Source organism: Melospiza georgiana, chromosome Z, assembly GCF_028018845.1.
Source record: "Melospiza georgiana isolate bMelGeo1 chromosome Z, bMelGeo1.pri, whole genome shotgun sequence".
In the NCBI taxonomy this organism is placed as follows: domain Eukaryota; kingdom Metazoa; phylum Chordata; class Aves; order Passeriformes; family Passerellidae; genus Melospiza; species Melospiza georgiana.
The window spans coordinates 16,955,585-16,968,616 of record NC_080465.1 but is presented as its reverse complement, the minus strand read 5'-3'; the positions used below and the strand labels follow the sequence as shown (position 1 = coordinate 16,968,616).

Here is a 13,032-nt window from a genome sequence, read left to right as displayed (position 1 = left end):
CCCTCCAACTTTGCAGCAAGGTCAGTTGAAATGTCAGTGGAAAAGTTTATAACTCTTGCAAACATTTCCACTTTCTTTTCCTGTTACTTATGCATGAAATGTCTCCTGCAAGACAATCCTTAAGATTTATTATTATTTTTCCTTCAGATTTCTTCCTAAGGTTCATTTTCTCTGTAAAAAATGAAAGAAATTTTTTAATTAATCTTAAAAACATTGGTTTAAATACAGAGGATGTGGTGATGGCTTCATTTCTTTGCTTAATTTGGAGAATGTGGACTTCAAATTCTTGTACAGATAATTTGTATAATTACATGAATTTGTCACCGTGATTTTCTTACCTTCTGTGTTTTGGAACTCATGCTTCTTTCACTTCAATTCAGACAAAAATATAAGTATTTGCGGTGAAAACTATACCCACTTGTTTAGTTTTAAAACATCTGATACAAATATTTTAAGCAGTCTTAAAATAATTCTACTGAGTAAGCTAATGAAGAATGTTGCTCTAGTTGCCTTTTTGCTTATGTTTCCTAGTTCTGTATTATGACTTTTTCAATGACCTGAATCTCAATATTTTCTTCTGAAAACAAATGCTACTTGACTGTAATTTCTGAGTTGATGGTATCCCATGAAGTTTTTGCTGATGACTTAGTAGATGAGAACAATCCTAATACTGCAGTATAATTGAATCAAATCTTTGCTTCCAATTCAATGAATTGTCAGACTAGTGGTTGTTGTTATTGCTGCTGTTACTCAAGAATTCTTAAATCTATTTATTATTGGAATCCAGATAGCTACTTAATGTTTTACAGTTTATTTAAATGCTGAAATGTTTAAGAGATCAATAAAAGAAGGGAGAACCAAATCTCTGCATAAGCACAAAGGCTCGATCAAAGACACAGGGAAAGTAGAAACCTATATTCATTCAAACCATTTCTGAGATGCTCTACTTTAAAGAAAAAACATCCTTTTTAGAGTACCTAGGCAGTCTTGACTTAGTCTATGATAGAAATTGGGAACAATACACTAAGCTGAGGCAAATTTCAGGCATGAGACACGATGAGGCAAAACCTTTGCTTTTACAAACTAGCTTTTACATTGAAAGAACATATGATGGGAATGTCTAATTTACACAGTCGGGTCAGAAAATGACACAAGCAAGATTTCATTCATTCTGGTGGCCTTGTGTCCCACAGTAAGAACATTTCCAAATGTCCCATATTTTCATGTGTCCTTTGGCTGTCCCTAAAACCATCTCAGTTTGTTTTTCATCTTCCCTTCATCTCCTGGGCAACACTTCCCACCACTGGCACCTTGAGTACAGTCCACCAGCAAAGGTTACTTACCCTTCGTGCCCTTACCTGGTTTGGTGCAGCACCAAAGGAGAGTTCAAGAAAGCCAGGCCAACTGCACTTCCAACATAAATGCAACAGGTACTTGACAGATAAAGCTGTGAATAGAAAATTTCCCAAACCACACTGAGCTGGGCAAAATTTTCCACCACAGAAATTCAGTAGTTTTAGCTACATATATTATCATTAGTATCTGTCTGCTCAGCACACAAGCAAAGGTGTTTTGTGGCAAAGATTTGAACAATGGCTTTGGCTGACTGCTTGCTGAAGTGTGAAAGATGATGACAGCTATGTAAAGACAGAACATTTATACTCCCCAGTATCTGTTGCCTGCTTTAAAATACAACAATGCTAAAATTCAACATTCATAGGAGAAACAATCTTATACAGGCAGAACAATTTACTACCCCTAAACACAGTCTCAAAAAGTATCCATCTCAAAGGACTGCGTACTTTGCAAGAGGGCGACCCACGCTGGAGAAATTAATCAGAGACTGTCTCCCATGGAAATGACCCCATGCTGGAGCAGGGGAAGAGTATAAGGAGTGACAGAGGAAATGTGATGAATTTACCACAGCTCCCATTTCCCAAAACCCTGCACTGCCATTCAGGAATGGGAGAAAAGATGAAGTAAAGTTGAGCCCAGGAAAAGGGGAAAGGCTGGGGCAAGTATTTTAAAATTTGAGGTTTTTTCTCACTATCTTACTCTGATTTAACTGGTAATAAACAGAATGAATTTCCTTTGGCTAAGTCTGTTATGCTTGCGATGGTAACTGGTGAGTGTTCTGCCCCTGCTTTATTTCAATGTGTGAACCTTTTTTTATATTTTTTTCTGCCCTGTCCTGTTTAGGAGGATGGTGGTAGAACAGATTCAGTGAGCATCCAGTGTCCAGTCAGGGCCAACCCAGCAAACACTTTTCAAACAGGGAGTTCACTGAGTTCTCAGGATTACCTGGTAGCATTTGAGTAAATAATAAGTACAAGTCTGTTTTGTCATGCAACATTTAATCCTAGAACATTTATTGAATAAATATGTTTTTGTAAAGGGGCTTTTAGAATGTAAATTACTAAGTGACTGTCAGGCAAAATTGTCATCTCTGATATGATCCACTGGGGTAGATTTTGTCTGAAAGACTGAGAAAAGGGGTGGGAAAGGTGAGATCAAAACTACTGAGTCAGAGCATCAAGTGATGATAATGCAGCTAATGACAGAAACAGATCTTGTGACTCTCATCTTTTCTGGCTAAAGCTACTTACCATAAAATGCAGATGAGACACAGCATCCGATGGGACATGGAAAGGACCATGGTCAAGTGCAGTCTCGCTTTCAGTTCTAAAGGCTTCAAAATTAGTCTGAGGAAGAAGTGAAAAATATGTAATACATGCATGATTTGGCACATTCTTATATATGATATTTAGAATTGCACTGCATTCTAGGACATCATTGGATTTTTTTTTTTCTTTTAATTATAGTTTTACAATTTAAAAGCTACAGGGCACTATACATTCTTGTAAAGCACTTTTAGGAAGATTCAAAGCTTCAGAACTTTTTAAAAACTGATTTGCATTTCAAAGTAGTAGTGGCTGTTTTGGGTGAGATCACACAGAACTATTAACTAATAACTTTAATGAGCTTTCATATTTGCATGGCTGAACTTTGAATAGGGTCCTCTTTTAAAAAAGAGTATCAGCCAACCGTAACTTGACTCTTGACTTTGGACTTAAAGAACAGAGCCAAAGACAAAAATGGTAATTAGTTTATTTTTATTTTTTCAATAAAAACTCCTTCATATATTTCATTTCCCAGAGTCCATCAAAGTATGACAAATACCCCAGAAAGGTCAGGAAAACAATTTTAAATGTTGTCATCCACATCCAAACAAAGCAAAACTCTTAGTTCATAATAATTTATGGTTTTTGAATTTTCATCTAACAAGCTATAATTTTAGAGGATGTAGTGAAAGGCATGGTACAATCACAGATCAGCAAGACTATACTTTTAGCTTACATTTTTCTCTGTGTGTGTGTGTGTACATACTTGCATTCATACACCTTATTGCCCTGTATGTACCACAATGAAGAGAGGGAATAAAAAAATAACAATGCTGCAGATGTTTAGAGGAAATACCTACACTGGCAAAGATAAAGTATGTAGTGCTGGTTGTTTAAGCAGGAAAGAAAGTCATCATGTTGAACACTGACACTAACAATTCAATCCTCTGCAGTGAAGTCACCAATTAACATACCACAATTCTAAAAATATGCAGAAAATAATTTTTCGCTTCAAGAAATCATCTTGCAGTGAAGAATATCTTTTAATGACATAATTTCTTTCTTTTTAAAGTAGCATTTTTATTAATGGATGTATACTAATAAATAATTGTGATCACACTGACATGGAAGGTACTTTACAGATTAAACTGTATCCTTTCAAAATTTTTATAGACTGGAGGCACAAGGTAGGCCTAGCTAGTGGTGTTATTGGACATGTCCTGAAAATACAACTTTATATTCACTTAATTCAAATGGGGGCCATGTGCAATAGATTGTCAAATTCACTCTAGGCTTCTCCCAGAGTTTACCTTGTCCCACATGTTTTTCTTGTTAGACCTTTTAACCCTAGCTGGAGATAAGGTTACATTTTTTGCATAATGAAGATGAAGTCATTTTTCCATAAAGCAGTTCAAAGTGAAGGGTATAGTCACAGATTTGGTTAGAAGAAAGAATGGTAGTATCATCTGGCTCAATGGAAAATGTAATAATAATAAATTTAATTTATACTTTCTTCTAACCTGTACTTATTGATCCACCTAATCTTTGTTTTTCTGACTTGATATTTAGCATAATTTATTATTCATCCTTATTGAAATGTATCCACTCCAGATTATATCTCAGTCCTGAATCTTAATTCCTTTCAAGTGCATACATACGCATGCATCCACCCTTACAGATGAATATATATCTCATTGTCTTTACGCATACCTTTGCAGAAGACTACTGTTAATTTTTGAATTACTTTTGCTATATTCCAGCCACAGTCAAAAAAGCCTTTTATCATCTTTTATACTGTCTATCTTCTACTTTGTACTCCTCAGAAGTTTTAGTTACCAGATGGATTGGATAGCTGCAAAAAGTGCTTCATATTTTCACTATCTAAACCAAACACTCCAGTATGCTCATCTTCCACTGAACCTATTTACTTTGTGCTTCATACATTATTAGATGGACACAGTAGGAAACGAAATCCTTGTGTGGTAGAAGTATCACTATGAAAGCACTAACCTCACAGACTGAGCTCTGAAAGTAAAGATCAGAGCACCCAGAAGCCTCTCTGATCTAAATTCATTGAAAACACCTAACTCAGAATCCCTGTTGGTTTCCAGTTTTAAGTTAGTGCCTAATGAAGTCAAGTTTATCTCTGAAAACCTTTGTCACAGCTGGAGATAACTAGCAATAGTTACTTGCAAGACTACAATTTAAGAGGAAAACTGAATCTCAGTAGGTTGTCCTTCTAGAACAAAGTGGAAATGTGCTTTTATAGGTAATATAATACAGAGTAATTTTCATCCAGTCTCCAGTCTATACGTCAAAACCAGCGTGCAGTGTGCCTCACATTAACAGTCTCTGCATGGAAGTGTAAAAATGGAAATACAAAGCCACATCAGTCAAGAGTGAAATTCTTCCACAGAGTTGTGAGAGGAGTAATATGTGCATCATTCATGTCTGGTCAGTCAAAGAACACAATTTATACAAAGTTCCAAGATAAATGCTTTTTCACTCAGTTTAGTTTTTAACAGTCAGAGCACAACAGCTGTTTATTTCTCAGTCCAGTTACAACAGTACAAATGCATACAATCCAAACCTTAGAGTTCCTGTTTAGAAATTTTTTAGATACAGTAAGATCAATAGATCCAAATATCTGCTCCTTTTCTTGTATCTTGAATCTCCACTGTTCTGATCTTCCACAGTCTGAGTGCAACTCTTCTCCATCAGGAAGGATGATTTGGTGAGTTATCATATTCCAAGTTGTGTACCATTGGAGTGCAGTGTTGCTGTAGCAGAGTTACTGGTGGGACTTTCTTTTTCATCAGTCTGTGATTTACACAGGACTATTTTCATGTGCTTCAAAGAGCTTATTTGCTCAAATAGCTGTCTGATTGCCTCATCAATTTAGTTATACCATATTTGTTTAAATGCATTTATCCTCTGTGTATGGGAGGATTTCTTTTATGCTACAATCCATATGACAACACAAAAAAAATTTACTCAAATGCAATTTACAAATTTCTTATGCAGTATCCAGATGATCCTCAAAGCCCAAAGAGGCAGATAAGTTGGTGGATTCTTAGCTATTGTGTAATTTTGTCATTGTGCCTTGGAGCAGATGGGTCATAGTCATCTGTGCAGGTCCAAGGGGTCGTTACTGGTGGGAGTTATTTAAGTATTTTTACAAGTACAATTAAAATTAAGCTCAAATTAAACAATACAGAAAAGGCATCAAAAGCCTGAGGCCCATTATAAGGCTTATTAATATTTTGAAGCCTGTATCCCAGCGCTATACTTAGTCTCATCAAGTTGGTTGTACCGTAGGAGTTAAGGCAATTCCATGGTCCTTGCTTGCAATTTGCTTTACTCTGAACATCTCAAACACACCTTCCTTTGATGAACACCTATATCTTTTCTTCTTCTTCTTTTGAAATGGGTTATTGTTTGTCTTCATTTACTAGCTTCTAAGTAGACTTAGAAAAAGTCTCTTGCCTTTGGTGACTAAACCAGAAAAGTGCATTGCTTGGACAAGGGTAGCTACTTTAGTAGAAGGTATCTTGCCTTCTTCTATCCTCATTTTTAACCTGAAGGTGTGAATGAATAAATCCTTTACAAACTGTGATTTTCACTAAATCTGTGGTGCTTCTTTGGACACTGCGCTGCTTAAATATAGACAGCTCATCTTACCTTGTTTTTGTCTTCCTGAAACTAGTTTATATGTCTTGGAATCACAAAGATGTATTCTGCAAACCCTTTTTGGATCTTGGGTTCTAAACAGTCACACAAAATATCTCTGTGCAGTAAAAAGCAAAGAATCAATTTGACCTATTATAAATTCTAATCAGAGATGCACCAGTTTTTCCTTCCTCATCTGAGCCATTGTATATGTGTATGCATGAACAAGCTTCATCTCTCTATAACTGTAATATATTCAATAAATAATAAGAGGAATCTTTTCATTGTCAAGGACCTCCTTTTCTTGATTATATGACATCATTAACATTTGCCTTAAAACACTAACGGGAGGCAAAAGCTTGGTTTCATATCACCTCACAGAAATCCAATGCTGTAAACTTATCACAAATGCTATTAGCCCTTTTTGCATAGTGAATGGTATTTTTCTCTGGGTTAATTATAGAACTGTCTTGAGGAAACCTACTGAAATTGAGAAAAGACTGAATGGTCTTCTACTGTTTGCAGTAGGAAAAGCTGTTTTGTCTTCATCAACATCTGGAGGTAAATGCTGGATACACAAATCCTTTGACTAGCCCTATGATATTGAAGTAAGATCTGCTTTATGTAGGTCATGACATTCACAAAAGGTTTTATTGATTTGCTCAATATGAAAACACATGCATTTGCTTTGCAATGGTACTGTTCTTTTTCTGCAGACTTAACTTCTCCCCTTTCCCATCCTCACCCCACAGGCCCGTGTCGGAGGGTTAGCCCAGATCAGTGGAGTCATGCGTCACACAGCTCTATCATGCTGGCAGCTGCTCTTGGGTCTGGCGGTGCTGCTTGTCTTCACAAGCCCCACTGTGGGCTGCCCAGCCCGCTGTGAATGCTCAGCACAAAACAAGTCTGTCAGCTGTCACCGAAGACGTCTGATGTCCATCCCAGAAGGCATTCCCATTGAGACCAAAATCTTGGACCTCAGCAAGAACCGACTGAAAAGCGTTAACCCTGAGGAATTCACATCATACCCATTGCTGGAGGAGATTGACCTCAGCGACAATATTGTCTCCAATGTTGAGCCTGGAGCTTTTAACAATCTCTTCAACTTGCGCTCCTTGAGGCTGAAAGGAAACCGTCTGAAACTGGTCCCCCTTGGGGTGTTCACTGGGTTGTCAAACTTAACAAAGCTTGATATAAGTGAAAACAAGATTGTCATTTTGCTGGACTACATGTTTCAAGATCTGCATAACCTAAAATCCCTGGAGGTTGGGGACAATGATTTGGTGTATATATCACACAGGGCCTTTAGTGGACTGCTTAGCCTGGAGCAGCTCACCCTGGAGAGATGCAACCTCACAGCTGTACCAACAGAAGCTCTTTCTCACCTCCACAACCTCATCAGCCTGCATTTGAAACAGCTCAACATTAATGCTTTGCCGGCGTACGCCTTTAAAAGACTGTTTCGCCTGAAGGACCTGCAGATAGAGGCCTGGCCCCTCCTGGACATGCTGCCTGCCAACAGTCTGTACGGTCTCAACCTGACTTCTCTATCCATCACAAACACCAACCTGTCTGCAGTACCTTACTCTGCTTTTAAACATCTGGTTTACCTGACACATCTCAACCTGTCTTACAACCCCATCAGCACCATCGAGGCAGGCATGCTGTCGGATTTAGTGCGCCTGCAGGAGCTCCACATGGTGGGGGCACAACTGCGCACCATTGAACCACATGCTTTCCAAGGGCTCCGATTCTTACGCGTGCTTAACGTGTCCCAAAACCTGTTAGAAACCCTAGAAGAGAATGTATTCCATTCCTCCAAAAGCCTTGAGGTCCTCTGCATTAACAACAACCCTCTGGCCTGTGACTGTCGTCTTCTTTGGATTTTACAGCGGCAGCCCACCTTGCAGTTTGGTGGTGAGCCACCAATGTGTGCGGGCCCAGATAGTGTCAGAGAGAGGTCATTCAGAGACTTTCACAGCACAGCTCTCTCCTTTTATTTCACCTGTAAGAAGCCCAAGATACAAGACAAGAAGTTGCAGTACCTGGTAGTGGAGGAAGGACAGACCGTGCAGCTGATGTGCAATGCTGATGGGGACCCACAGCCTACCATCTCCTGGGTTACCCCACGCCGGAGGCTGATCACAACTAAATCAAATGGTAGAGCCACTGTGCTGGGAGATGGCACCCTGGAGATACGATTTGCCCAAGACCAGGACACTGGGATCTATGTCTGTATTGCAAGTAATGCAGCTGGGAATGACACCTACTCAGCCTCCCTGACAGTAAAGGGGTTTACTTCAGACCGTTTTCTTTATGCCAACAGGACCCCTATGTATATGACAGACTCCAACGACACAAGTTCTAATGGAACTAATGCAAACAGCTACTCTCTGGACCTTAAGACAATATTGGTGTCCACAGCTATGGGCTGTTTCACATTCCTTGGAGTGGTTTTATTTTGTTTCCTTCTTCTTTTTGTGTGGAGCCGAGGGAAAGGCAAACACAAAACCAGCATTGACCTTGAATATGTCCCTCGCAAAAACAATGGTGCTGTGGTTGAAGGGGAGGTTTCTGGACCACGAAGGTTCAATATGAAAATGATTTGATGATATTCTGCTAGCAGTGCTTTTTCTGTGGCATTAAAACCAATTAAAACAGCCTGGCATGTGGAATTGCTAGGCAGAAGCAGCTTAATGCAGCTGTCAGTGTATCAAAAGGTTATATGAAAATGGAAAGACTATTTGTGGTTATACAACAGAGCCTCCAGACCTTGAGGCAGATGTGTCAGGGCCTTTCATAGAACTGGGAAATTGTACTAACTGTTTGCATTGCAAATATTGGCATTCTGGGGATATCAGCAATGAACCACTGGCTCATGCTCATGGACAATTGTTCAACATTTTCTACTGCTACAAAAGGAAAAGAAAAAAACCTACAGTGTAGGATTTACATACTTAAAGAAAAAGACACATTTGTCTAAACCACACTCAACAATGAAATTTGTATCCATATATCTCATTTGGTAAAACTTTGCATCCTCCCTTCTAGTTGGTTCAACACAAAAAAAATTGGTAGCTTTTTTTTTAAATCTACATCTATACTGTGTACATTTTGAAGCAATACAAATGAGAGGTTGTACTTTTAGATATCCACCAATACTGACCCAAGTGTGATGTCACCCATCTTTTAACTACCATAAAAACCCAAATTAGATCCTTGTAGTTACTAATTAGAAATAATATAAGATATTTTTCTCCTCATGTAGAAGGCCAGACCTGAATAGTTGAGAGCAAAACCACTCAACTCTGTCGATCTACTCTTCATATAAATATAAGGCATGTGCCTAGTTTTGATACAGAATGGAATATTTTTTATATCTGTGATATCACACTGGACCAGTTTACTGTAATACAGCCCTGGCTCTCACACAGGGAAGGCAACCCACTAGTCAATGCTGGCATGGAGGAGTTGAGTTCTACTTTGAAGAGAGAGAATCAGTTTTGTTAGCCCTGATATTAATTTCAAACCTACTGTTAAAATGTTAATGTGTACTGGGCCAAATAAAGAGCATAATACATTCTGCAGACTCCTTGGGAAATATGGTTATCTTACTCTTTATACAAGTGAATTAAAACATACAAACATTGTTACTAAGAATGAACTCTTCTCCAATGCCAAGTAAACTACAGTTGGTCATGCATAATATGGGGATTTATAACACTAAAATAATGTTTAAAACACGATAGCCTCAAAAAGGCTGACATACTGCCAGATATAATGAACCTCTAGCCACTGTCATTCTCATCTTGTATATTTGTAGATAACACAAAGCTGATTTCCAAGAACAGATTCCTTAGCTATTCTTGATGCCATTTTAATAACAATGTGGTTATGTTTCTTTCAGGGGCAGTATCTTAGAGCAAGAGGGGCAAGTTTTTTCCAGATTTTAGGAATCTTTTTAAATGGAAAGAAGACAGAAGTGGAACATTAGTTCAGTACAAGTAACCTTTTGTTTGTTTTATGTTTCCAAAGAAATCTTCAAAAGACCGAAAAGTGAAATTTTATGCTTTTTCATAAATACCATGATTTTATTTTTAAATCCTTAGCAATTTCAAGATGCAAAGTTGTTCAGCCACCTCTCAAGTTTTCCACCAGTTAGGAGCCATAAGTTTGTCATACATGGTTGATAGCAAATACCATTTTTAAATGATTGGCATAATCTGGAGAAAGGATGACAATTCGTACATCTATGTTTAACCAAGATTAATATGAAATATTATAAGACAGAACCTTCAGATTAATGTGATTAAAGAGCCTGTGTTCAATCTTAGTATTAGATTTTGGCATTTTGAAACCAAAGTCAGGCTGATATATGATAGGATGCAAGTGCTTCTAAAATTAGTATCCATATTCTTTGCAGAGATTTTAAAAGCAGGATAAAAAGTCTCCCACTTCTATCAAGGGAAATGTGCTAAAAGTTGTAAAACCCAGCTGCGCTCCCCAGAGATACCCATAACTTAGCTGCAGGACCCAAGGCTATGCAGCTTTGAGAATCTGTTTTTTTAGTGGTTGATCATTGGTTGCTTTGTTACTTCATTTTAGATTGTCCAACTGAGGAGGTTGCAAGGGTTCATAGAATTTTTTTCACTTAACTTGGCTTTAAGTTTAGAATTGGGTTTTCTTGCTTCCTTTTGTTTTATGCTCTGAACTAGATAGTTGGAGATTTATGGACATGCTTGATAAGAATACTCTTTGTTCTATGACATTTGTAGAACATTAATATAATGGAACAACCCCTGACTAAATTCTAACACCAGGGAAATTATTTTTGTTGACGTAATAACCACTGCACTGAAGTCCAAAATTCTACTGTACCTTAATGCGGGCAGTTAAAGAAACAAATGGGGATAAAACAAAATGTTTCTGAACTGTCCCTTGAAGACATTTGCATGTGCCTTTCCCTTGTAATTGTCATTTTTTTCAACTAGTTATCTATTGCCCCTGCAGTCATTTCATGTTAAATGTTAAAATCAGTGTTAGAAGCAAAAATTCACCCACCTTCTAGACATTTTCACCTGATTTCTTCATATTAAATTACACAATTAAAAAAAATCTCAAAAAACACCACCCTAGAAAACATGTATTTTTAGGATTAATTATGAGTTGCTGTATTCCCCTATCCCTTGGAATGACTCTAAGAAGTGATTGCAGCTAGTGCACTGCAAGGATTTGTGAGCAGAAATGTGCTTAGTTATCTATGTGAATGTGTGCTGGTGATGGAAATCACCGCTTGCTGTTGCTGAGCACCACCTTGCAGAGCTGTCAGCGTTCTGTGTATTGCCTTGAGTTCAGTCAGTATTCAGTTTTTCAGAATCAGTGTTCGTTCCCTGCCTCTAGCAATGTTCTACTTTTTGCAGCCTACTTATTTCAGCATGGACTTAACAAGGCATATGGCACCTCTTAACAGAAGTGAGGACAGCAGGACCCAGAGACGCTTTTGTCTTGCTCCACATAGTCTCCTTCTTATGTATTTGTGGGACACATACTAACTATGGCTCTTTTGGGTGAATAAGGAATACAGTGTCAAAGTCAGACCCAGACAAGAACCTTTTTGGCAATTCTTTGGCTGAATGCTTACCCTGCCTCTTGAAGGAGTCAATTCTCTGCTAGAGATCAAGGAGATGCACCACAGTTTATTTTACTGCAGGGGAGAACAAGGACTGGGCTGTGAGAAGGCATCTGACCCACATGGCTCCCCTATCATATATTCAGAAACAGGTTGGTAGTGCATACCTGGCACTAAAAGAGGAATCAAAGGTTTTAACCTACCTCTGACTTCTATACTGGCTGGTCTCCATGCTGACACTAGCCTGAATTTACCTGGCAGCCAGTGCAACAAAACTCTGAGAAGCAGCAATAGTTCTGCAAAAAAGGAGAAAACTGAAAATGTCCGAACCAGCAAAGGAACTTGAGAAAACAGGTACTAAAATATCCTTGTCAATAACTCTTGTAAGAGCAGTGCCCAGGCCTCTCGCAAATATGTTTTGAAGTCCACTTACACAGATCAGTATGAAGATAAGAACAGATGAATGTACAAGTGTTTACAGAATCACAGTGAATCACAGAATCATTTAGGTTGGAAAAGACCTTCAAGATCATCAATTCTGACCTTTGACTGATCACCACCCTGACAACTAGACCATAACACTAAGTGTCAAGCCCAGTCATTTAATGAACAGCCCCATGGATAGTGTCTCCACCACCTCCCTGGGCAATCCATTTTGATGCTTAAACACCCTTTTAGTGAAGAAATTCTTCCTGATGTCCAACTTGAATCTCTTCTGGTGCAGCTTGGGCCTATGTCTTCTCCTCCTGTCACTGGCTGCCTGGGAGAAGAGGCTGACCCTCACCTGGCTACAACCTCCTCCAAAGGAGATGTAGGGAGTCATAAGTTTCCCCTGAGCCTCCTTTTCTCCAGACTGAACACCTTCAGTTTCCTCAGCTACTCCTCATAGGACTTACACTGTAAGTCTCTCCTAGCTCTGACTCCTCCCTAGCTCTGTTGCCCTTCTCCAGACACATTCCAGCACTTCAATGTCCTTCTTGTAGTGAGTGGAACAGGACTGCACACAGGACTTGAGGTGTGGCCTCACCAGTGGCAAGTACAGGGGGACAATCATTGTCCTGCTCCTGCTGGCCCCACCATCACTGGTACAGGCTAGGACACCATTGGCCTTCT

At 38.8% G+C, this 13,032-nt stretch overlaps 1 protein-coding gene across 4 annotated transcripts in view; it reads left to right on the top strand.

Moving 5' to 3' along the window:
* Window positions 1–11,911, top strand: part of LINGO2 (leucine rich repeat and Ig domain containing 2) — a 478,352-nt gene extending 466,441 nt beyond the window's left edge. For all 4 annotated transcript variants that reach the window (XM_058044150.1, XM_058044149.1, XM_058044151.1 and 1 more), the window contains one exon: window positions 7,043–11,911. In XM_058044150.1, the coding sequence (XP_057900133.1) occupies window positions 7,043–8,899 (1,857 nt within the window). In that variant the 3' untranslated portion in view covers window positions 8,900–11,911. The remainder of the gene's footprint in view (window positions 1–7,042) is intronic.
* The last annotated feature ends 1,121 nt before the right edge of the window (window positions 11,912–13,032 follow it).